The 26,462-nt window shown below is 41.4% G+C and overlaps 1 protein-coding gene across 3 annotated transcripts in view; it reads left to right on the top strand.

Annotated features, from left to right (window-relative positions):
* The window catches only part of CCNY (cyclin Y), a 221,398-nt gene that overhangs the window by 127,176 nt on the left and 67,760 nt on the right, over nt 1–26,462 (top strand). For all 3 annotated transcript variants that reach the window (XM_026483421.4, XM_057304701.1, XM_026483419.4), the window contains one exon: nt 23,323–23,397. In XM_026483421.4, the coding sequence (XP_026339206.1) occupies nt 23,323–23,397 (75 nt within the window). The remainder of the gene's footprint in view (nt 1–23,322; nt 23,398–26,462) is intronic.

The following is a 26,462-nucleotide window of genomic DNA, read 5'->3' as shown; positions in this document are numbered from 1 at the left end:
TGAGAAGGTACATGATACTGATATTTGAATTAGCAAAAGCTGTTATTGGATGTCTAAATTGAGCAGCATTTGGTAGCTTAGTTTGGATTCTTTTTAATTACTTTTTTCTCTCAAGTTACTAGACCCTTTAAGATATTTTAATCAGTAGGTGAAAGAAAATCTGGTATGTTTAAGGCTTTTTGCAGTTGGGCTTGCTTTCTTTCTAGTAATAACCATATTGGTGTTTTACTGATACACTTGTGGTTTTCTGGGTTTTTGATTGCGACCTATAGTAAGAAAATACATTTTATCATCTGAATCCAAATCCGTATTTTATACTCGTAAGCACACATGAAACAATATTTACCCTTATGCATTTTATATTTATTATGTTCTGAACTTTTCTGTTCTATTCCATTTTTTAAAAGTATGATTCATGATCCTCTAAGTTGATATCCTGTCCTCCTAAAAGGTCTAATTTGGAGTTTGCAAACATTGTATTATACTGTGTAGCAGATAGGAATTCAGTGAAGCACATGATTTTTTTTTTTTCTTTCTTTCTGACTGCCTTGACTTTTTCTATGTGTGGGTAGGAATCCTGGCAATGTCAGAGACATAAGGATGTTAAGGATCTTGCCCAAGGGCCCATAGCTATTAGTGGTCAAACTAGGACATGAACCAGCTCTGGGTGACTCCCAGGACCAGGGTCTTAGCACCATGCTTTATGGTACAGCAGTGTGGAGCCTTTACACCGTTCAGCACAGAAGCCATTCCAGCTTATGTCGTGTAACCAAAGGAGGACCACATGACGTCTGTAGGAAAGACTCGGGCAAACTGGTGAAGTACAGGTGTCCTGAAAAGCTGTTTATCTTGAATGGACTGTGAAACTCACCCAGGAACTGTGGCACAACAAGCAGAAGTAAATCAAGGCATAGCACACCTTTTCATTCTGAAGTTTGCTCCTTGAAAAACTGGGCAAACCTGATCATGAGTGGTGGAAGGTTAAAATCAGAAAGCAATATTTTGGTCAGTGGAGGAAGATCTTCATGGTGGCCTGAAGGAAGGATCCGCTAAAAATACAAGTCTGATCCCTTCCCTTGGTCCTTTACAACGGCAGTGGCTGCCCTTTGCCCTCTGCCTTTAACTGTCCAGCAGGCGCTGAGCGAAGCGTATCTGGGGGAGGTGGTGTGTGTACAGTGCCCAGTCTCATTTCTGAAGTGTCGTTATGTCCAGAGATGGAGTGCTCTCCCCGGCCATAGCCTTCATTCTGGTTTTCTTGTTGAATAGTCCTCACCAAAAATAATTCTTCTGGGGTAAGAGTAAGGCCAGTGAGCACTTTGTAGAGGAGGCTGGCGAGAACTTACAACAGAACCCTGAGTGCTTTAACATCTCAGAAGGATGATGTGGATGACCAGCTGGGAATGGCATGGGGAAAGGGACATTTTACCAAGAGGGTTTTCAAAAGGGCTTGCGGTTACTGAAAACTTTTTCAGAGTGAAATGTACCCATCCATTGGATACAGTAACCATGGAAAGGTTAGATTTTAATGAACTCTCTTGGACATTATAATTATGGAAGAAAATACCCTTCACCGAGTAAAGCCATTGAAATAACGCTAATCACTATTAACATTTTTCTCTTCTTAAAGGGAAGTTCATTATATCATGCAAACAAGTAAGATTTCCTGTTTCAACATAGTCACATTGATTAACTGAAATTGAAAGATACAAAGTATAAATATGTTGTTGATCTTGGATTTCTTGGAATGCTGAGAAAAATATTGCCTTAAAAATCAAACTTCATCAAACCTGGCAGATAGCAGTAGGAAAAAAATTGAATAAATATGGTTGTTTCCCCTTCTTTTCTCTGACACAGAGAAATCTATCAGAGGCTCCACTTAAACTTCCATAAAAAATTTGGAAGAAAATGCTCTCCATGGGGTTGCTGTTAATTGAACCCAGTGAAGCTCTGCATGCATGGGGTACCTCTGAATCTCAGCCCCTCTGGTCCTTGACATCTCGTGACCCCCTGCCTAGGATGCCTAGGGCTCTACAGGCATTGGTTGGCTTGGCCACTTGTCCTCTCACCGAGTCATGAGAAGGAGCTAGGACTAGTGCTGAGCCCATATAGCTTTTAGCATATTTTATTGAACACTGTTGACTAGTTTAACAAACCAGGAAATGTGAGTGACCCTTTTAAGGCCCTGGTAAAATCTGGTGTTATTTTTCTTTTATATAGTCATGCTGACTTAAAATAGCGGACTCTAGGTGCTTTGCTGTAACATTATAGCCCAGTGTTTTTTCCTCTCATATTTACCCCATGTCTCGATGTCTCAGGTTTTGTGGAAGAGTAACGATTGTTGTGTGCACGGGGGTGTGCATAATTGCACTCACAGGTGTTTGAGTTACGAAGTTGACTTCGCCATTCACCAGATAGTTACGGAGAGAGAATTCAGGCACTCTCGTGCTCTGTGTCTGTTGCTGTCAGTGCAACCTGGATCAGAGCCTGATGTGGCAGCAATGCTTGAGCACTCAAATGGAACAAGAAAAGAATTAGGACTGAGCTGCTCTTGTGCTCGGCTAATTGCCTTATTATTGACTCAGCTTTAGAAATGAAATGGATTGTTTAAACATTTTTGTTTTTGTGATTGTTTTAATTCAGGTTTCATTAAACTGGGCGGCAGGTCTTTGATGCCAGGATTCTGAGACACGTTTATTTGGATCTTCCAGTGTAGCTTTTCTGAATGCAAATCTTGTCCATCTGGCTGCCTATTATCCATCCCTCTGAAGCTCAGCGGACGTGATTAAATTCAGAACAGCTCTGCCTTGGTAGTTGCATCTCAAATTTTATCATTAGTTATGCATCACATTTCCTTGTGTCTGAGGTGACCCTCAGAAGGCACAGTGTTCCTTTTCTATTTCCCTCAGAATTGGGATGTTTGAAAGGCAGGTTGTAGTTACAGATTGAGGTAGGAAGTGAATTCTTTTTCTCCTTAAAATGTAAGTTCTATATTAGATCTGAAAGTGAGTAAAATACTAATAGGTGATTTTTTTTTCGTTTGCGGATGTGATGAATTTCACTGCCAGGAATCCTAGAAGTGCTGTAGAGTGACATATAGGGACTGAAAGAATAATCTTCAGATTCTGTGGGATATAAATGGCTGTAAAAAGGGTTTGAGTTGTTCTGCTTTCTCTGTCGTCTGTTATATATATATATATATGACATCTGAATCAAGCAGTGAGCCATACTCTCCCTCTCCGAAAATTCTCCCAGGGGAAGCCCCTTAGTTTTCACATTTTACTGTAGCTGTCTGACCAGGTTTTCTGACATGTTGGCTCCACCATTTTTGTCCTGAACTGTGTATTCTGTTTTTCCATTTTTGAAGTGATACTCTTTTATAATCTTATTTACTTATATACTTGGCTTATCTAGTTTATTACTTTCAGATAATCTCTGGTTATGTAGGCACGGTTTCAGTTTTAAGTTTTCTCCGTTTGCTTTGGATGTGACTTGTAACTAAAATCTCTGGTTTTGACTGCCCTACTTCCATCTGGTGTGTAATCAGTGTGCTCTTTCTCATCTCGTGGTGTCCAGGAGCTCTTGGTTTTTTTGTCCACAGGTCTCCATTGCATGTACTCCCTACCCGTTCTTTCTTGCTGGACAGACAGAACTCAGCCCAGGGAGTCTGTGCCCCTCAGTGCCTTTAGTTTCTTCTGACAGATGATGTACCTTGCTAGAAATAAGTAGTAATTGGATCATAAAATAAATCTATACTCATCTTTCTATTGGATCCTGTACATTTATTTTACTGTAGTCCAGATTCAGGCTTTATTTTTTAACTCTCTTCTAGGGAAATCATAAATGCAAAAGTAGAGTTGGATTCTCTCTAAAAATTTTCCACCTGTTATTTTTACTGCTTTATTTTTTCGTTCCTCTTACCCCCCTCTTTTTTGGTGACGGTAGATAGAAATGTGTGTGTGTGTTTGTTGTGTGTTTGTGCTCTTTGTTTAAAAAACAATTGGAAGGTAAAACAGGTGTTTTGTGTTTTCCTATAGGGTAGTTTCTGTGTGCTTGCCCTTGACTTCTGTAGAGGAAGTAGGCTTTTTGGGGATGTCAGTGTGCTGAAGCACCCCATCCAGCAGATCTCAGAATTGTTGATCCTGGTGGCTGCGTACTTACAACTGGTTACTTTGATGAAATTGCACTGTTTTCTCTCTTTTACAGTTGAAAAGAATCAACTTTCTCCTGCTGTCATAGTTCATTGAAATTTTCTTTCCTGAATTTATTTGTTCCAACTCGTGAGGAGTCTATAAAAGATTTTGAATTGTGGAGTTAATTATGGAGGAGAAATTTTAATTAGATTACTCATTCATTCCTTCCTCATTCAGCAGATCTGTGGAATGCTTACTCTGTGTTGGCGCTCGAGGCAGCAGTGATTGTGATTCCACAGTGAACAAGACAGAAGGTCCCTTCCCTCAGCTGCCTTCCCTCAGAGGTTCCGTTGTAGTGAGCAGGGACGGGTGAAGGCAGATGACAAGCAAAGTACTATAATCCTACTTATCCTCCCTGTCTCTTGTCTTAGCTGTCTAGAATGCAGGAGACACGTGGGGAGTGGGGCCAAAGCCCATGCTAAAGTCTGTGTGATGAAATTTTAAACCAGTGCTCCCCAATCCTGGCTGCATGTCTTATTCACAAGGGGGTTTCCACTCTCAGGAAATCAGTGCCCTAGGTATGAGGGGGTCGTCCTAGTGGACTCCTCATGCTCCTTCTTTGCATTCCGTCCTAAACAAACAAAACAGCTTTCTTTCTCAGCGCTTAGTCAATTAAAAGCAGAAAATGGAGAGGCAAGAGTGCTGACCCACACACAGGAAGGGAGGAGACAGAAAAGTCAAACGTGAGAAGCAGAAACTCCTTCAAACACCTCATGACCTCAACGCCGAGCCACACAGAAGAGAACAAACTCTCTTTAGCACACACAGGCAGGTCCATCATATTTTGTAAAGAAATTTTATTCTGTTAAAGTTTTGACTTAGAAAGGGGTAAAATTAGATGGAATTTGCTCAGATGGCATTCCTCAGTCGACTCTACAGGGATGCAGACACATTGTGAGGGAGAGCTGAGAGAAGGCTCCTAGGTCTAGAGCTCTTAGAGGGCCATGGAATCTTCTCCAAAGGTGTGAAGGAATGGTGTGGCTGGCGTCTTCTGAGGCATCATGACACTGAGCAAGGCGGGTCCCCATTGTCTAGAGTTTGTAGGAAGGCCTATGGTAGAAGAGTGAATGTTTTGTTAGAGTGACTCCCAGTCTAATAGAGGGGCTGGGAGAATGGTGCTGTGCCCTTTCTGGCTCCTACCCCAGCTCAACCCATCATGCCGTTATGACTTGCCTGGAGGCTGAGGATGGGCAGGGAATGACACACCCATGACTTAATCAGACATGTACTGGGTGAGCACCTACTTGGGGCCCATGTTGTTTTGCAGTTTGTGGCGGGGGATATTTCACACCAGGTCTAATAAGTGTAGTTAATTGATCTCTCAGTTACTGGCTGATTAAAAGAAAGAAAGAAGAAAAAAGAGGGATTACTGGCTGAGGTAAATACATTGGTACAGCATAAAACAACATGTGACAGTCTGGAATGAAGGCACAAAAGCTCTAAAGACTTCTGCCCCCCTAGCTTTTGGTCCACTGTTGCATGCTTGTGGAACAATAGGGGGCATTAATATAGAATCTCTGAATGTCGAAGGTAGCTTCATGGGTCGGAGGTAGCATTGTGTTATGGAAAAGAATGACCTTTGTCTTTGGTCAGATCTCCCTGCTCACCCAGGCTTAGAATCTGCCAACTACTTAAAGCTGTGTGAGCTTGGGGGATTTTCTTTAACTTCTCTAAACCTCATTAAAAAAATAAAATTAGGGTGAGGATAATTTTCGCAACTTCAGGGTTATGGTGAGGAATTGGGTTTCCTGTAGGTGAAATGCCCTGGTACATTGCCTGGAACATAGCATACACTAAGTATTAAGCTGTTATTATAAATATGACTTGAGCAAATGGAAGAGAAAAAGGAGAATACCTGCAGCAGAAGCTCAGAGGAAATAATCAGCATCAAGTGTTTGTGGAACATATTTATTTTTTGTGCTCTGTTACATAAAGTTTTCTGAAGTTTCACGAATATGACATCGAAGTAATATGACACGGTACAGTATTGTAAGACTCCTTACTCAGTTACTTCCTCACTTTAGCAGGTGAGGTTCAGTGGTTTTATTCATTATTTAATCATTTATTGAGCATACATAAGAGAATGCTCTGTGCTGAGCACGGTATGGTATATTAAGGTGAACAGGATATGGTATTTGTTATCAGAGGAGCTTGTGTGTGGCTGTTGGGCTCAGATATCCAGGTTATCATAAACTGCAGAAGGAGTATGAGGGGTAGGGAACAAGATAGGGCTGACTATGGACTGAGCCAGACTGAAACACTGTCTCAGAACAGGGACACCTCCCACGCCCCTCTCGTGGCCTGGCTGATGGCCTCCTAGTTATGGAAACAAAGGGAAAAGATCTGAAGGATGACACTTCTTATATCCTGTGCTTGAGGTTTGGTTGATGGTTGACAGTCAAGATGCACTTTCTTTAGGACTCTCCCCCAGCATCTTAGAGATCCTTTGGGGGTGCCTTGGAGCAGTTGATGAGAATTTGATCCAAAGATCTCTTGCTGCCCTCTTTCTCGTGTTGTGTATTCTTTGTGGCAAGTATGGGCTTTCAGTGGTTTTGTGTTTGAAAGTAGAAAAAATGTCTGATTTGTTACTGGAATATCTCAACGTTAGTCACTTTATGTGCCCCTGACGTTATTCAATGTAGCCTACTCCTAAAATGCACAAATAAATTTTGTTTGGACTGAATTTCCTCATGCTTTTATGTGTTTATCCCCGGCACACTCCACTCCCCTATACACTCTCACAGTGTAGGTTGCTTCCTAGAGTCCCTCCAGACTTAAGGCGTTTGTTTGAATGGTGGCCAGACTGAGGAATGGAGAACTGGAGTTTGATTCTAACTCTAAAAAGCAAGTCTTTACAGCTTAGCCATAAGCCTGCAAAAGTAGATTGGATAGGAATTTTTATGATGGTTTGTTCGTATTACCGTAAAGTAAAACTGCTATTTTTACTAAAATAACAATCTGGCACTTTCATATCCAAAGAAACGGTGTTTTTCCAAGTGGTCATGTGAAGTGGAGCTTTTCTCTGCCTCTTTTGGAATGGCATTCATGCTGCTCTACCAGTTGCGGAAGGATCTTGGTCTCGTGACTGGATAGTGTTCGTCTCTGCTCGTCTCCCTTATTTTGACTCCTTAAGATCTCCATTTAGCTTCTCTTCATCCCTGCCCTTGCTCCTTTCCGTTTGTTTTGCCATTTCAATCTGAGAGGGTCCTCAAGAAGGGGCTTTGTAAAAATCTCCAAAAATCATGAGATGTTGAAACTGGGAACCAAGGTGAGCCTCATTCTGAACCTAACAGGAAGCAGATTAACTTTCAGAAATAAAGAGGGTAAGGTCCCTTTTGGCCGTAAGTTTTATATTGCATGCTGCATTTGGCATGCTCATATCAGCTGTGCTCTATCGCAGCTTCTCAGGGTGTGTAGGTGGGGGTTCTTTTTGGAATAGAGGGGTGATGGATTGAAAAGTCGTCCCCCCCCCCCAGGTCAGAAGCACCAGCCATTCCCCCTACATCAGCAGCTTGCAAGTCAGGAGCCACCTGTGTCCCAGATGGCATTGTGTGCTTTTGTCAGGAGGGGCCTTTTTTACCACCAGGTGTTGTTCACTGCTTTGCCCTGGGGAAGGCAAAAGAAGAGAAGTGGTATTTTTGGCACTCCTTAGGATTATTTTCTGTACCAGCAATATTATGCCTTGATTAGGGATATTTGGGGAACTGAATACAAAAAGCCAACTCTGTTGGTAAGGTGTGGGGATTCCTGTCCCTTGAATGCAGTTTGCTTCTCAGCAGCTGGAGGTTCCTGATTTTCCTGTCTTCTGAGTGACTTCTTTCGCTAGAGGAGTTCAAGCTAGGGTTTTGCATTGTGGAATCTTATAGAAGGAAGAACCAATGATTTTTTGGTGATAGGATTCTAAGGAGACATGAGCTAGTGGAGGGTAATGAATAATGAAACACTGGCATCGCCAAGTTTGGAAAGGAAGCAGAATCGATGCAACTAAGAGATTACAATTTAAAACAAATGACATCACTTACAAGATCTTGGAAGTATGTCAAACAGAACTTTTAAAAAGATTTATTAAAATAGTTAAAAAACAGATTAAATTTGGCAGTACATCCTTGGAAAGAAAAGCAAAAGCAAAAAAAAACAAAAAAAAAACCCAAAACCCTCCTTCAGGCCTTTATGCACATAAGCAAATGACAAACATTTTCACAGCTTGAAATTTCTACCACTGGGGCACCTGGGTGGCTCAGTTGTTAAGTATCTGCCTTTGGCTCAGGGCATGATCCCAGGGTCCTGGGATCGAGCCCCCCATCAGGCTCTCTGCTCTGCTGGGAGCCTGCTTCTTCCTCTCCCACTCCCCCTGCTTGTGTTCCCTCTCTCGCTGGCTGTCTCTCTCTCTGTCAAATAAATAAATAAAATCTTAAAATTTTTTTTTCTACCATCGTTTTCTGTAAAATAAGCAGTTGTAAGCCTGATTAGGGAAGTAAATTCATGCTATTGACCTCTTCCGCAGTCACTGATAAAGAAACTAGATCATGGAAGGTCAGGAGTTACACACTGGCCATCACTGAAGGCTTCGGAGTAGATCGTAGGCAAAGAAGGTTCAGGAAACTGCTGCCTAGGCTGGGAGTACCTCCATTATGCTGGATGGTAACAGGTTATCTTGTTTAGACCGGAGGAAATGGTATTGGGAAGTGGGGAAAATGAGCAATTAAAGGCATTTAGCAAGGCTGTTAGTATTTGGGGTTTAACTGGGTTAATAGACTGTTGTTTTCCTACAGGTAGGATAAACTCAGCAGCATATCCACCCCTGTGGGTCTTCCTTGCTCCCTCCCTCCTCTGTGCAGGGCCCCATTACCAAATGCACTGGGTCCCTCTGTAATATCTTCAAGTCCATCCACTTCCTTCCCACCTGAATTATGGCTGCAGCCTCCTTCCTAATATCCTGTCCTCTGGTCTTGTCTTCCTTTGTTTCATTTTTTCCCGGCTGTGCAGCTATGGTGATTTTTCTTAAGTATGTATTTGATCATGTCACATCATTCCTTCAGTAGCTTCCTGGTGCCCTTGCAGTAAAATCCTAACTCTTCCAAGAACTCTTTCTCACCACTTCCTCCTTATACTCTCAACATATTTTAAGTGTGTCTTAAAGGCTAGGTATGTGCTTTAAAAACAAAACAAAACAAAATGAAACTTTGTGTCTTTGATACACTAGTTCTTATGCATTGAGTACCCTTACTCTTATCCCATTTAGGCCAACTAACCTGTTTTTGGAAGCCTCAGTTCTCCCATAGCACTTGCCCCTAGCAAAACACTACTGCTGGCTGATTTGCCTGCTTCACTCCATCCGTAGGCTTTACACTCCAGTGGGCCAGAGGGTCATTCACCAGTGTACTTCCTGCACACAGTGCCTATATCAAATTGATTCTGAATGAACAACTGGGTGATTGTTGAATTAAGTAATGATAGGGAGTTAAATATCTATTTCCTGGCTTTGCAGGCGTCATTTTGGACACTTTTTTGTTGTCTACAATAGCAGATTTAGTCAGTATTGACATATGTAAAAGACTAGTTATTTACCTGGTATTAAAATATCAGTGATCCAAGTGGTGTTTTTCCTGTTTCAGTGATAGTGCTAATTCATGCCTCTCAGGAGAGGCTGGTTGCTAGGAGATTCTTTCTCTTCGAATTAATCTACATTTGAGTTAATGGTTGGTCCTTGCAAATTTTTCTTTTTCTTTTCTTTCCTTCAGTTGTTGAGAAGAGCTACTTCACTTGATGATTATTTTATGTTATTTACATTATTCAGTTAATTATTATTGAACACTTGGACTTTGTACACATGGTCCTTTGTACACATGGTACTGATTCTGTGTGGCTCCCATGTGGGTCCACGAATCCCACTGGCTTTAACCTGCATTGCCTCTGATCACAGGACCCAAAGAAGCTGTCAGAGTTACCATCATCCATATTTTATTGAGACTCGGAGAAATAGTATGGCTCAGTGGCTAAGCAGAAACCAGAATTTAGTCTTTTAGCATTCAATTGCCCATTTTTTAAATATCTTGTTGTCTCCTGGATAAACACTGCAATATATGCTTAATAATTTGATGTCAGGACAACCTAAGCATTTCAGTTAATTTATCTGATGCATGATTTTTCTGTTCTCCTTTTTTTGAATTTAAACTTGTCCCTTCATCTTCAAATTTTTTCCAATGGATGTCTTTCTAAACACAGTTACCAGCAGCCAGATTTGTATTTTTGAATACCATAAGTGGCTTGTCCCTCTTTGTTCACAGGAAAAATGCAGCTTTTTGTTCTGGCATTCATGGTCCTCAGCAGTTTGGCCTGAATCCACCGTTCTTGCTTTTCTTTCTTTTGGCTTTTCTTTCTGAACTCTCTAGGCTTGCCATGTATGTCTCCTGGCTATTCGCTAATAAGTTTTTTTCTGTCCACCCTGTGCCTTGACCCGTCCTCTTCCTTCTGGCTGAAATGCAGCCCCCTCCCCACGAGCAGTCTTCTCCAAGTAAAAATATGTCAGGTCCACTGAAATCTCATCCGTTCTAGGAAGTCATCTTTGTTCTACCAGTAATGCTTGGAGCACTTTCCATCAGTGTTACTCATGTGATCCTTTCTGCATTCTGAATTGCTTAAGGATTTGTGGAAATAAGTATGTGTGTATATGTGTCAGAGGATAGAAGCTCCTTGATAGAGGGGTCCATTCTGGAATACCTTTGTATTAATATATGTGTCTGGTTCAGTACCTTGGTGGCATATAGAAGATATCTGAATTCATTCACTGACCTTTATACAGTCAGTACGCATTTGGGGGATCATGCATTCAAACCACCAGTTATGGAGATAGAAGAAAATTGCTAGAAAGTTATGGAGATAGAAAAAAATTGCTAGAACACGGGCATGTAACAAGATTAGTTGGAGTGGAGAAGAATGAGTGAGCAAGCCTAGATGAGTCAGGGGGTCTTCCGGGGACCACACGCCTTGGTCGGATTTGAGGTGGAAGCAGAAATGGACAGATGGGCTGACCTAGAGAGGGTTGTTCCTGGTGGAAGAGATGCTGTGTTCAAGCCCATGAAAAACAAAGGATATTAGGGGTGTGTGTGTGTGTGTGTGTGTGTGTGTGTGTGTGTGTGTGTAGGGGGGAAACAAAGTATAAGGGTATAAAGCAAAGAGAAGTGGGAAACCAGACCAGCCAGTTGTATGGGGCTGGCCAGTTGTACAGAGGAGTGAGAGCTTATTCCTGTTTTTTAAGGGGATGATTATATGCAAATAACAACAGTCCCGTGGGTATTACAAGATATTCTTGGATGTATTAGCTTGTACCTACACTTCCACTGAATCTAATATGGAAGTGAGCATGTAGTAGCACTGTTCTTACTGCTCTGCCTACCCCCCACTCCCTCTACAATGGCTTTCATAACCTTTTCTGTGTTCTTCCTTGCCTGACCTCTAGTGGTAATCAGCAATGTGCTCAAAGGAGTGGAATGTTAGGATGAAGCACGTATCCTGGAAAAGCCACTGCCTCAATTTTAGCTTCAAAGTGGAAGAGATGAGTTTGTACTATGAACTGTGACCAGACAGAGTGATCATCTTTAAACTTTCAAACACTTGGATTGATAATTCTGTGAGCAGGAACCTTGTGTCTGATGTTTAGTGCTATATCCCCAGCTCAGCGTGTAGCAAGGGGTCTGACACAGGGTAGGTGTGATGCCAAATAGGATGTATATGCATGTGAGTAATATACTGCATGTGTTTATGAGTGTGTGTGTGTGTGTGTGTGTGCGCGTGCACGCAGAATCTCTATTCACATACAGATATATTTATTTTGGCTTTTTAAAATAAAATGTTAAATTTTCTGTATGAGAGCTTACAATCTTTTGTTAAATTTAATGATAGTTTTTTTGTAACAATAAATTGAGTCTTTTTAATATTATCATTATTACATTTGTTGATTGTTTACTGCTCTAGGCCACAGTGTTTCTCAGTGAATGCCCTGTTGGCATTGTGCAGCACAGTTCCTCATTGTGTGGGACTGTGGTAACAGACGAGTAGCAGCTGCTTACCGCTGTGACGGCCCAAACTGTCCCCATACATTTCTAACCCCTAGGGTAAGGGAGATGGCGTGCTCCTTTAGTGGAACACTATTACTAAGGTAAACGAATGAACACAATTTCTGTATCTTAATTTGTAGTTAATGCCAGTAGATTTTAAAGCCCCATGTATTTTCTAAGTAGAGGATTGTATGCGGGTAACAATAGTTATGTTTCTTTCCAATCCAGTAAATTCTCCTTGTGTTGCTTTTTTTCTTGTCCCATCCCATATAATGTTGAGTTGAAGGTAGCTGGGTCGCAGCCTCATTCCAGACCTAAGGAGAATGCACCTGATGTTTCACTATTAAGTATGAGGATTGCTGCAGGTTTTGGGCAGATAGCCTTTATTAAGATACCTTTTATCAGATTAAAGGGATTTGCTGAGAGTCTTTTTTTTTTTTTTTAAGATTTTATTTATTTATTTGACAGACAGAGAGACAGCGAGAGAGGGAACACAAGCAGGGGGAGTGGGAGAGGGAGAAGCAGACTTCCCGCTGAGCAGGGAGTCCGATGCAGGGCTCCATCCCAGGACGCTGGGATCATGACCTGAGCTGAAGGCAAACGCTTAATGACTGAGCCACCCAGGAGCCCCCTGAGAGTCTTTTTTATCCTGAATGGTTATGGAGTGTAGAACCACTATTAGTTGGACTTTTTCATCCTATACATTGTTAATTCTTTCTCTCTCTGTGCTTCATTCTAAGTGATTTCCTCAGGTCTGTTTTTCAGGGCACCAATCCTGTGTTCAGATGAGTCTAATTTGCCTTTTAACCCATCTGTTCAGTTTCAGATTTCGATGACTGTGTTTTAAATTTCTGGAATATACATGTGTTTACATGTATATGTATACATACATGTATATGTATATATGAACATACATATGGACATAGGGTTTTTCCAAAATGCTCTTTTTTCCCTTATGTTTTTATTTCTTTATGTGTTAGCACATATAATTTATTTTATGGTCTCTATCCAATTGTTCTCTTATCCTAAGTTCTCGAAAGCCTAATCTTGTTGTTTGTTGTGTCTTCTGACTCTTGCTTATAATGGATTGTTTCCTCCTGTGTCTTGCCATTTTGGATGATGAGCCTATCTTTAGAGGATATAATTTGGTGGAGCTCTGGGAGGCAGGCTTCTTCAGAGCAGTTTACAATTAATTCTGTCAGGTACCCGGGGATATCACTGACATACGACCAACTTGGTATAAACGCATCTAGGGGTTTCCTGAACTACACGTGTAGAGTAGAACTCCAAAACCACATCAGAGATACAGACACACCGATGGTTACCAGTTACTGAGGGATTGGGAACATTTTCCTCTCTTGGCCGAGCCTCCTTTTTCATCTAGGTTCATGACTTTTTTTTTCTTTTCCAGTTTAGTTTTTGTTGAGATCATAGCCCATATATGTAAAAACATCAGTTCCAACTTCTGTCCACTCTGTGGGCTTATATCCTGCCCTGTAGGACATTAAAATAAGGTGACGTCCACACCAAACCACTTTTAAATAAAAGGAGGTTAGATTAGTAATTATGCCAGGATGATAGGCGAGACCTAAGACCCAACTCACAGGAGTTGGGCTAGTCCATCCCTGATGGAAGACCCCAGTTCTCTCTCTGGTTAGGGCCTCAGGTCATTTCCATTACTTTCTTGACACACTCTCTTGTAGGCATTTAAAAGGACGTCGTATATTTTATCTCACATTCCTAAGTGCTTATAATGTGAGAGCTTTTAGTTTATCTGGTCTGCGGTATTGGTAGAATAATCTGTCTTTAGTCTTAACATTAGGATCTTTCTCTGTCTCTTTTGGTTCATCTTAAGATAGAATGACAGTGAAGAGAAACTAGAGAAAGGGGGGCAAGGGAGGGAAGGAGTGGGGGAAAGAGGAAAAGTGAGTGGAAGAGAGACTGAGAGACAGGGAAAGAGGTAGATAGAGAGGTGGATAGATAGGTTGATGGAGAGAAAGAGAGCATACAAATAAGTCAGACATGTGTGTGCAGAGAGATGTGCACACAGACACATACGTGCAGGCCCGGACTCAGACCAGGAGACCCGGCACCGCTGGGTGTGTGGACCCAGAGATACCCGCTCACCAAACCACACCCGGGGACCACCCTGGGGATGCAGGCAGCTGACAGGAGAGACTGAAAACAGAAAATAATGAAATCGGAGTGTGTTAGAATAATCGTAAGAATAAACTCAAAATCAGTGGGAGTAGAAAAGATGGCTTTAGAATTAACTGAAATTTTGGTACTGGCAGTTTGCTGCTACAGCAACAGCAGTTATTATAAATGGGGATGTAGGCTTCTGGGGTGGGGCTTGCCTGGTGACAACTGATCAGAGCAAACCAGTGGGGGGCCAACCTCTTGATTTCGGTCTCATTGGCACTAATGAATAGAGATAATCACTTATTTTTAGGCAGTGGGACAGTAGTAATTAAAAAAAAAAATGAACCAATCTGATTTTAAACTGATTTTATGTGTTGATTTCATCATTGCCTTGAAGATCATAGCCAGATTTAGAATTGTGTCTTCCTAAAGCTGACATTAAAAGTTTGAGATCTTGATCATGTCAAATATTTATCTAAAGAGAGGAAACAGTGATCAGCTGAGGCTGGCAGTGTAGAGAAAAGAGCTAGAAGGCGGAAGTTTCTGTTTTGTGCACATTGTCCTTGGTGTCTCCTCTTCTGCTGTAGAGACCCAGTACATTTTAGGCCTTGATGCATTTCCTGTTGTTCCTAGCTTTGCAGACCATCAGTGATAGATGATGACTCCTGCTTATCCTGGGCATTATTTTATTACATGAATCTTTTATAACACTTGTGCTGCTTTAAAAGCCAAGATGAGCAATTGGGGATCTCTGATACTGTGTCATCTGTGGAAAGAACAGAAGAAAATTAGGTTACCTGGCGTAGGAGAACACTGCTGAATTGAACTGGTTGGCAAGCATGCCGTTTGACTGTTTTCAGTTTTGAATAAAGGGATCCCTTCATAAACTGTACTCAGCTGAAATGGACTCAGAGCAGTGTGACTGAATATCTCTGTCGTCACCTCAAAGTGTGACAGTAGACTCTTAGAATGTCCGTTCTGTTAATATTTTGACTGTATGTCTTAATAAATGTCATCATGATAAAAAAGCAGTTAGTAGTTCAAAACTCCGGTTCCCAAGATTTGAAGTCAATTCCGGGGATTCCAGAACATTTCTTAAAACTGCCTTTTCTCTCTAAAGAATCAACTCCCTCAGAGGCTAGTTCATCTTGTCATTATGGATCATCTTGTCCTTTTTGTAAGAGGTAGGAGAATCTGTATCAGGAGTGTGAGACACTGAAGTTTTAAACATCAGTCTCCAACCAGGACTCCCTAGAGAACAGATACTGTATAATGATGGTTTAACATCATTTTTAGTGTCTTTAACATACATATTTGGAGAGTTTTGTGTCTTTAGCACTGAGCTAGATGCTATGGAGTAATTTTTTTTTTTTTTTTAAGATTTTATTTATTTATGTGACAGAGAGACAGCCAGCGAGAGAGGGAACACAGCAGGGGGAGTAGGAGAGGGAGAAGCAGGCTCATAGCGGAGGAGCCTGATGTGGGGCTCGATCCCAGAACGCCAGGATCATGCCCTGAGCTGAAGGCAGACGCTTTAACGACCGTGCTACCTAGGCGCCCCTGGAGTAATGTTTTTTAATACCCTAAAATTTTAATAGCCATTCTTTATGGGGTACCTGTTGTGTGACAGATATAATGCTTATTGCTTTTTGTGAATAACTTCTAATCTTCATGGCAGTCCTCTAAATTGGGAGTTACTTGCCCACTTTGTAGATGAGGAAAATGAAACCCAGAAGAGTATGGCAATTTGCCCAAGGCCATAGAGGTAGCAGACATGTATTCAAATCTACATCTTTTACATTATAAAAGGTGTTGTTTCTACACTACCATTTGAGCCTCTCTTTGGGGAATGAATGATTCCTAGAACTCCAGGATAAGTTGACTTTCAGCTTTCTTAATGTGGGTAATAGAATTTATAGTATTCTTTTTTTTTTTAAGATTTTATTTATTTATTTGTCAGAGGGGGAGAGAGAGAAAGAGAGAGAGAACACAAGCAGGGGGAGCAGCAGGCAGAGGGAGAAGCAGGCTCCCCACTGAGCAAGGAGCCCGATGGGGAACTTGATCCCAGGACCCTGGGACCATGACTTGAGCTGAAGGCAGATGCTTAACTGACTGAACCACTCAGGTGCCCTGAATTTATAGGGTTCTTGATGGGTTTTTTATTCTTTTTGTTTTTTCCACTGGTACTTCCCAACCTAAATATAGAAGGATGCTCTATCAGAGCAGGAACTTGATCTGTTCTGTTCCCTTCTGTATCTTGTATCCTCAATATGTGGAACTCAGGTAGTGGAACTCAGCAGTACCTGAGTTCCACTTAGAAGATGCTCATTGATTGTTGAGTGAATGAATGAAAACACGGCAGCTTGGACTGACCTTGACAAATACCCACAGTATTTGTACTCACGGTATCTAATAAAATGCTGATTTATCCTGTCCAAGTGTAATTATTAAGGCAAATATGTGATAGAAATAACATATGATTCATTTTTAAGTCATCTAAATACAAGTTTTGTCTCACTCTTTTTTTTTTTTTTTTTTTTTATTTGACAGAGATAGAGACAGCCAGTGAGAGAGGGAACACAAGCAGGGGGAGTGGGAGAGGAAGAAGCAGGCTCATAGCGGAGGAGCCTGATGTGGGACTCGATCCCAGAACGCCGGGATCACGCCCCGAGCTGAAGGCAGACGCTTAACCGCTGTGCCACCCAGGCGCCCCTGTCTCACTCTTAATTTACTACAGCCCTTTGAAAATCAAGAGTGCATTCTCATGTCCAGGAAGTAGTTCATGGAGGTAATAGGAAAGGTAAAGACACGGACATAGTTACCACCCCAGAGTGGTCTTTTGTTATCAACAGGGCTGAACGCACGTGGTATAGACTCAGTGCATGTTTGTTCGCTTGATTGAATTGAATGACCTTGCCAGGGGTAAAACAGCAGTATAAATTTTTGACTTTTAAAAAGAGTCTAATGCTTTAAGTTCTTTCATTTTAAGCACATTATTCTCTATCTCATAGGATTTGGTTAGATATTCTGTTCTTCATTATTTACTAGTCGGTCCTGTATTCTGATAGGTTCATATAACCCATCTTGTTTCACTGACTGAATTGTAAGTTCTTGTAGGATAAACTGCATCTCATCCTTCTCTGTGCCCCTTCCAGAGATTGCCCACGTGCTGCCTTCCTTGCCGCAGAGCTCTTGGCCCCTATGTGGTGTCACTAGCCAACTCATCTCTGTGGGTCTTTTCTTGGGGATGGAAACATTGCAGTGGGGTTTTATTCTTTCAGTAAGGATGGTGTTGTTTTCACTAAAATTATGCTTAAATGACAACCAGCCAAGTAAATATTTAGTTCTGTAAGTAATTACTTTTTCTGGGCAAATTGGCACATTAGGTACTTCAAGAGCTTGATGGGGCTGTGTGTGCTTTGGGAGGGCAGGTGGGTCTGAGGGCAAAGCTAGGGCTGTGTGAGTTTCCAGGAGGGGGCTAGGGGATGGTGAGGAGTATTTGACACGGTGGTGAATTAGAGGAGGACCATGTGAACAATTAGTGTTTACATTATGATTTTAAAGTAGGTGGTAAACTGTCAGAACTGACTTCAGCAGAATGGTTAGCATTCTTCAGCAGTGAGGTTTATTTCTTCTATAATCTCTGATTTTAAGCTTATTATTTCATGACTTTATTCCTTTTAATTCTTGCCATTCAGAAGCATCACTGAGAAGCACCTGGGTCGCTCATTCGTAAAGCTTCCAACTCTTGATTTCAGCTCAGGTCGTGATCTTGTTGAGGAAAAATAAAAATCAGACCAGCGAGAGACCAAGTGACACTCGGAGAAGTAGGAGAACTCGAACTTATTGTACGCCAGCGGACCCAGATGAGCTGCTGCTCAAAATTCTGAGCCCCGGGCAGCGGGGTTATAGGGCTTTGATAGGGGACTTCAGGAAGTCAGGTTCCAGGGGCTACGCCGACTGCTACTGGTGGGTTTAAACTGGGCGAGTGGGGGCTGCTTTAGGCGGGAACAGTAGCGCAGGGAGCCTGTGGTGGGAAGCCTGTTTACAGAAGCAGAAACGGCTGATTATCTCTTGTTCCCAGGAGGGCTTCTGGTTGTCTCTAGCTTTATTGTTAGTAATTTTCCATCTTCTGGAGCCTCCTGGCCTGGGCCTGCTCTGGGCAGTTCTCCTCTTCAGTCTCAGTGTTGTGAGATGGAACCCCTTGTGGGGCTCCGTGCTCAACACGGAGTCTGCTTGAGATTTTTTTCTCTCCCTCGCCCTTTGCCCCTCCCTTGTTCGAGAGCTCTCTCCCTGTCTCTCAAAATAAATAGATAAATCTTTAAAAAGAAAAAGAAAAGAAAGAAACATCACTGAGCCGAACTGAAATCACTACACTCTTCCAAATGTGTTCCAACTCATTGTTCACATTTGGGGTATCATTTTTCCTGACTTCCTGCAGTGTGGGAATTTCTTTTTTTCTTTATGGCTGAAGTAGCAGTTTTGTCACACTTGACTTCAGAGTGTAAGTTTGAGTGATTTGGCAGGTTTATTTTGCTTGGCTTGTGAGAATGCTGCCTTTTCCCATTTTTTGCTCCCTGAAAAGTTGGCGTTCCCTTGCCAAAGCACATACTGTAATTGTAATATTTCTCTTCAAGATCTGGGGCTGCTCTTTTAAACTTACATGTAGGAAACATCTGGCAGTGACAGTGAATACCTTTGTATTCTGCCATTGTGCATATGTAAATCAGTGCTGGGTAAACTGGGTGCTGTGGTTGGCCCACCTTCACAGGAATAGTTAAGAGAAATCTCGCCTTCAGACTTGTGCTGTGCAAAGTTACCCCTTTGATCTACACCTGGCAAAAGTTTTATTACTTTCCACGCTGTGGTTATGGAATATGGATCTGGGTTAGGATTGGAGAAAATGCAAATCAACATGTTGTTAAACGCTTTTTTCTGAGTAATGTCCTGGCAGCTCATGAAAAGTGTTGAGCTCTAATGTGTTAACAACATCTGGGCGTGCTTGCAGATTAAAATTAGTTGATTATCTCTGTTTTCCTCAGCAGTGCTACATGTACTCTTGAGTCCAGAAGCAGAGATATCTTCGATTTTTCTTTGTGTAGAAACTTCCTGGTTATCTCATTCAGGATCTAGATTCGAAAATGTAAATTCCAGGGAGAACTTAAGAAAGATCATGTGAACCCAGGTTTTGGGGCTTCTGGATTTTCCTCTGAGCCGGCTTTTGCCTCCTTCCTATTTCAGACTCTAGTCTTTCTAGGGCAGTCAGGGTCTAAGGCAAGGTCTGGGCCTACTAAGGGTAATGGGAAGAACTCTGGACTTCTGGTTCAAGTTCTGTTATCACATAACTAGACCCTTAACCTCTGTCAGCCTCAGTTGCCTTATCTGCGAGTATCATGTCCAACGCTCATCTTGAAGACTCTTCTGAAATCTTCATGTCTTGCTCGGTGTCACTGAACTGGGTAGAGATGATAACTGGCCTGTCACTCATGCAGGAAACCACCTCTGACATAATTATATTGTATAATAATATTATATAATATAATAATTATATAATGTTATATTCAGACCTAGAATTATGACTTGACCATAAAGGAAACATGATAATCTCTTCCTGTATCACACTTGTTGTAGGGACAGTGTGAAACATGATTCCTTCTCCTGAGGTTCTGCATGGAAAAACAAGCAGTTATCCTCTCCTGTGGCCCTGTTCTGTTTAGACCAGGAAGTGTGTAGTGTACAGACATGGTGGCTGCTGGCAGGACAAAGGCACCGGCTCTCAGGGCTCCCTTGTCCCTCACAGTACATGGTTTTTCACCACGAGTTCTTATAGCACTTGGCCAGTGCTAGTGGGGAGACTCAGCTTGGTGGCCTTGTGCAAGTCTCCCCTGACTTGTGGGAAGGGAATGTGACAGCCAATAGCCGAGAGAGCCCAGGGCATCTCCTGGGAACACCAGCATGTGTTGGAGAAACAAAGTCCAGCCACCTAGAGGATAACGAAGGCTTAAATCATTTTTCACAAGTTGTTTTAAAACACTAGTGTTTGCAACTGCAAAAGTTAAAAAAACAGATGAAAATATGCTCAGTGCAGGAAACTTAGAAAACGTGGAAAAGAAAAAAAAATGCCTCCCTTGCATTATTCAAAGGTAACTGAGTATTAGTGTATATTCTTTTAATATGTACACATGCCTCTGCATATGCCCCCCAATGATATCATGCTGCTTTCTTCACCTAATGACATATGGTACTACTATTTCCATGTGAATAAAATACTCGGCATGCTTTTTTAAGATTATGAATATTCTTTTTATTGAAGTATAGTCGACATGCAATGTTATATTAGTTTCAGGCGTACAATGTAGTGATTCGACAATTCTATACATTACGCTATGCTCACCATGAATAGTGTAGTTCACGTGATTTTTTTGTGGTGGCATAGCATTCTACCATCTAGGCATACTATTATTTACTATAACAACTGCCCTATTATTGGTAGCCCTCTCTCAGAATCTGTGAATGTCTCCATTCTTAGCTGTTTCTAGGGTTTGTGACCATTATAGCATAGAACCCTTATCTCCAGGGATTGTCCTCCAGAACATTCTTAAATTTAAAAGCAACAGGGTCTTAATTCCCTAAGAAGTGGCAGTCTTCTGGTATTTTGGCTCCACTGTTGGCTTGAAACAGAAAAACTACACTTTTTGCTTGTGGTGTTTTACAAACCCCTAGTGATCATTTTAATAATAAAGTGAGTCTTCAAGAAAACTGGTCTGCATAGGGTGGCCTGCTTCTGTGTTTTTCAAATGTCTAGATTAAAATCTGTGACTAGACAGACTTCTGCCCACCCCATCCCTGCAAAGAAACCCCCCAAAAACTGGTGTGGTAGATGAGTTCGAAATAGATACTAAGGGCACAAACCAAGAAATTGCGGTGCTGACACCGTCCAAGGCTAGGGGACTGAGTTTTTGTTGTTGCTCTACCACCAGCATGGAACACTGCAGGCACCTTGTTTTTCGGTCGATACTTCTATGGGGACTGTAAGTCAAGATTTTGGAAGTTAACAGCATCCATCGTGGTTGGGATTACATATATGCCCTCAGTTTTCATATGCTGGAGTTCTCAAAGAAATAATTGAGTAGGACATTTGTTATTTGACCTTTTTATTTTATTGATTTTTTAAAAGATTTTATATATTTATTTGAGAGAGAAAGAGAGAGAGGGAGAGAGCGCAAGCAGGGGGAGGGGCAGAGGGAGAAGCAGACTCCCCGCTGAGCAGGGAGCCCAATGCGGGGCTCAGGGATCCCAGGCCCCTGTGATCATGACCTGAGCCGGAGGCAGACGCTTAACCGACTGAGCCACCCAGGCGCCCCTGACCTTTTTATAACAAAATCCGCCTTGAGCAGGACACCCCCTAATAAAGACTCATTTTCACCTGATTTCTGCCCAAATTTTATCTAGTTCAAATTGAAGCAAGTCTGAAAAATTATGTTTTTTGGCTGTCTTTCTCCTTCTATAGCCTCTAGCTATGAAACTGCTGCTGTAGATATAATTTTAATAGTTGTCACAGAAGAAGGACCAGGTAATTGAAATGTCATTTAAGATTCAGTAATGCATTTTTTAAACCAGGCGCTAGGTCAGGAGCTGTAGTCCAGTAAGCCATTGGCTGATGTCGGGAAGATTGCCTCACTTCAGAGGTTTGCCGAGGTGGGTCTCTGTGGATAGGGGTTAGGTGTTGCTTCCCATGTGTATATGACCATCCTTTTTTCCTTTTATTTTTGACTTAATTAGCTATAAAAGTTAAGGATAGATACCATCTATTTTTACTGGGCTTGAGTAGGTTTCTTTGCAAATTTATTAAATAATTGAACTCAAAATAATTTTCATTCTGATGCTAGAAGCGGATTTGAAGACCATTCTGACTTTCTAGTAATTTTGGTTTTCTCTCTTCCCTCCCCTAACTGAAATCTTTTGTTTTGCTTAACTATTTTTTCCCTTTGGAATCTTTAAAAAAAATTTTTTTTTTAACTGGAAAAACTCTTCTAGGATGGGATTCTTAATTGTTCATAGTTTCCTGACAAGCCTGTAGCTCTTAGGGATGTTCTGAGGCAGGGATTAGAATGCCAGATGCCCATAGGGTGGAAAGGTTTGAGAGTGCGGGGCATACCTGATGGGTGTCAGGGAGGCGAGGGGGTTGATCCCTGGGGCTGGAATCTTAGGTCCCACCTGAAGGGGCCAGCAATGCCGCATGTAGCCCATTGTGACCATTGGGGTGGGAGTCCAGTGTTACCAAATATCTGACTGCTCAAGAGAAGCTGGAAATACAGATTTTTTTCTTTGTGCTATATGTTTGAAATATAAAAATCATTATATGTTGACTCAAACTTTTAAAAAATGTATGGATCAAACGAAACATATCCATGGCCCCAGATTATGCCCACAGTTGGCCAGTCTGCGGCCTTTGCTCTGAAGCCTAAGTTGTGCCTTTTTTAGAAAATAATACTCTTAATCAAGCAGTTTGTGGATGCTGATTTGGCCGAGATATTCTATTTTAATCACATTTAACAAGAAAATACCGCTTCAATAATGGTAGATTTTAGAGGACTCAGTTGTAGCACGTAACTCCCCTTAATTGAGTGTTATAGCTCTATCTTGCTATTTCATAGTATCCTGGGTGCAGAACAGACTTTAAAAAAAGAAAATGGAGTTTTAGGCCAACAGATCTTCCACCAACTATCTAATTTTTATGTGTGACTTTCTCAGAGTTCTAAATAGCAGTGTTCTCAGTTGAACGTAGAAGAATGTATTAACATAATAACTTAGGTTTTTGCCAGAATCCTTGAATGTATTAGCAGTTTAAGGTTAAAAAAACTGAACATTAATCTTGACTCTCCTTAGTTATCAAATGGATATTTATGTATTTTCTTTTTCTTTCTTTTAAGATTTGAACATGGAATTCAATCCTTCAGACCATCCCCGGGCCAGCACAATATTCCTCAGTAAATCTCAGACGGACGGTAGGTTACTAATTTATTTATGTTTTTAAAACAAAACAAAACAGAAGGCTCATGTTGGCAACCTAAGTCTTGATTTTCCACTAGATGTGATTCTCAAGGTAGAAGTAGAATCCCCTTTATTAACCCCCCAAATGTATTGTTTGATGGTGTTCTCTTGGGGTTTCTTCCTTTCATATGTATTAAGTTATATTTTTAGAACTAACTTTCTTTCTTTCTCTCTCTCTCTCTCTATCTGTTTCTCTTTCTTTTAAAGATTTTATTTGTTTATTTGAGAGAGTGAGAGAGCACAAGCAGGGGGAGAGTGGCAGGCTTCCCCCCACCCCTGGACACTGAACGGGGGTCCTGATGTGGGGCTCGATCCCAGGACCCTGGGATCATGACCTGAGCTGAAAGCAGATGCTTAATGGATTGAGCCCCCCAGGCGCTGCTAGAATTTTCTGTCTTGGAGCAACTATCCGTATTTTGCTAGTCAGCTGCAGTATTTCTACATAACGTTCTATAGTAGCAGTTTTTACGGCAGAGTCAGACATTTTCCTGTAAGAATTAATATGTGCATAAATCTCTAACGATCAGAAGTGTTTGTTTTTTTAGACAGTTTGTAAAAGAAAGCAAAATATAATCCTAAAATCAAATCAAATCAAATCCCTATTATCTCTGTTGTGCCGTTTGAGAGTTGAATTAAACCTGTACACTAAGGATAAATGTTTTCTTTTTGCCAAACTTCTACTACCCAGCTTATTCTGCAGTCTTTGTGGTTTGTCTCAGGTGTGTGTGGAATTTCTGTTAAGGGTTTTTCTCTCTTTTCAGCCTCTAGCTTATCTCATTGTTCCCTGGCCCTTGGCTTCAAAGGACAGATAAAAGTTATGCAGTATTGTGAACATGAATCTTCTCAGTTGGTTTCCTGTACAAGAGTAGCCAGAGAAATGTGTTACATGACCGTGTAGTGACTAGGATATTATATTACAACGCTGGAGTCTTGTGTAATTCAATCCCTGACTGTTTTGGCGAATCACTCAGCTCTAATTTAGAGAAAATCCTAAATTGACTAGAAAATAATAAAATATTTAAAAGACAGAGACTTCGTTTATAAGAACAGAAACCTTATTGTAATGGTTAGGTGGCAGTTTTGACATGCAAAATGCTAGAGTGATATTGGTGATCTTTACTCAAGCAGGCACTGACTTGATCTGAAAGAATTTGGGGCATTTATAAAACAATCAGTGTTTCCAAGCATAAAAATAAATCATTCTAGGCATCAAATACCTGTGAAATAAGTTTTAAATGTATCAGGTAAAAATAAAACAGAATCTTTATTTCTTGGCCTGGTAAAGTGGGAAGCCTTTGGGAGGGGTAGGATTTTGTAAGGGAAGGACAGTGACGGGGGGGAGGAGGGTTTGGGACAATGAGAATCTAAAATAATTAAATTTTGCGCTTAATGATGCAAGATTGGCATACTTTCAGGTTTGGTTCCTGTTTCCTGTGGCTTCAGGGTACAGACCAATATCATTCAGGAAATGTTCTAACTGGAATCAAATGGAAGTGCAAAAGGGCCTCTAAGTAGATGACACATACCTTGATTGTCCTGGTAAAATGAAACGCAGCCATTTTCCGACCTAACAGAGGAATTGCTCCACAAATGAGTTAGGGAAGTGTATCTTCCCCCTTACCTTTACTACAGATTTCACTCCCCCTTCCTCTTCTGGAACATCAGGGTATCGATTACTCTGACCCTTCTCTTTAATCCTTCAATTTCTTCCTAAATGCTGGATCTTTCTATTCAACATGTAAACCTGTTTGAGTCACACAGGAAATACAAGAAAAGGGAAGATAATAGCCTCTCCCTGAGATTTTCTTCTCTGTTACTCTGTTCAGTGACAGCTTCTGTACCATCTCTACTTCTCTTTCTACTCACTTGTCTACTGGCATCTTGCCACCACTGCCGTTCTGTGGAGCATGTGTCGTAAGGTTGCTCAGGGACGTCTTTGCTTCTGTTAGCTCCTGACCTCTTGTGTGGCATTTGCTGCCACTGACTAGTCCTTGCTCCTTAAAACTCCTTCTCTTTTGACTTTTTATATTCAAACAGGCCAATTTGCTGAAAACAAGTCCCTCTAATGAACAATCGCTTTATAAATAATTTAAAAAATAGGTTTTAAAAATATGTAAATAGGGTAACTTTAGCAAGTTAATTCTTTGGTGAATTGATTATCAGTCAGGGAACTATTTGGGGAATTGGTCCTGAGAAACCCTCCCTTTCTTAAAGGTCCTTCTCAGGCATCTTTAATCCAGTTCTCCATTCATCCCTCTAATGTTGGTATTTTGTAGGGTTCTGTGCTTTATCATCTTATCTTCTGGGTTTGCACACGGTTTCTCACAATGTCCGTTTCAGCCACAATGTCTAGCCAGGTTTTTCTCTGTCCTAATCCGAATTTAGTAACTACAGTTAATGCCCTGCATTTCCTCCTCTACCCAGGTCCCCAAGCCAGGGGAGGTCTTGACTTTTCCTAGACTCATCCCTCTCCCCAAGTCCCACCCGCTGGCAGTAGCGCTGGAGCTGACTCACACTGACTTGCAGGAGCTGGTTGTTCACATTTCTTCCCATTTCCAAGTTCAGTGACACCGTTTTGGGAGTTTGAAAACAGCCACAATGGGAATTTTTATCCCATAGAAATTGACAAATGCTACAAATCAGGGAATTTTTTTAAGGAAGCTATTAAACATTTACCAGCACACCATTACCGCCAAGTGATCAAAGGTGTATTAATTTTTCCTTCATGAATGTTCCTTAAACCTGACTACTCTTTACCATTACCATTGCTCCCACCTTAGTTGAGACTCCTGTTTTCTCCCTTGGGTTACTACAGGAGCCTGTGGACTCACCTGTGACCTCATCCCTTTCCAGTCTGATCGTTCTGATTGCTAGGTCAAAAGACTTACTGTAAATCAGATCTGATTATGTTCCTTGCTTGCTTAAACTTTTTTAATGGCTCCCCAGTTGCCTTAGAATTAAATTTCAGACGCCTTAGTGTGATAATGGACAAGGCCCTTTATGATCCATCCTGCCTTCC

The sequence above is a fragment of the Ursus arctos genome, unplaced genomic scaffold (genome assembly GCF_023065955.2).
Source record: "Ursus arctos isolate Adak ecotype North America unplaced genomic scaffold, UrsArc2.0 scaffold_30, whole genome shotgun sequence".
NCBI lineage: Eukaryota > Metazoa > Chordata > Mammalia > Carnivora > Ursidae > Ursus > Ursus arctos.
Note: the sequence above shows the minus strand (reverse complement) of the source record. Positions and strands in the feature narration are given on the sequence as shown.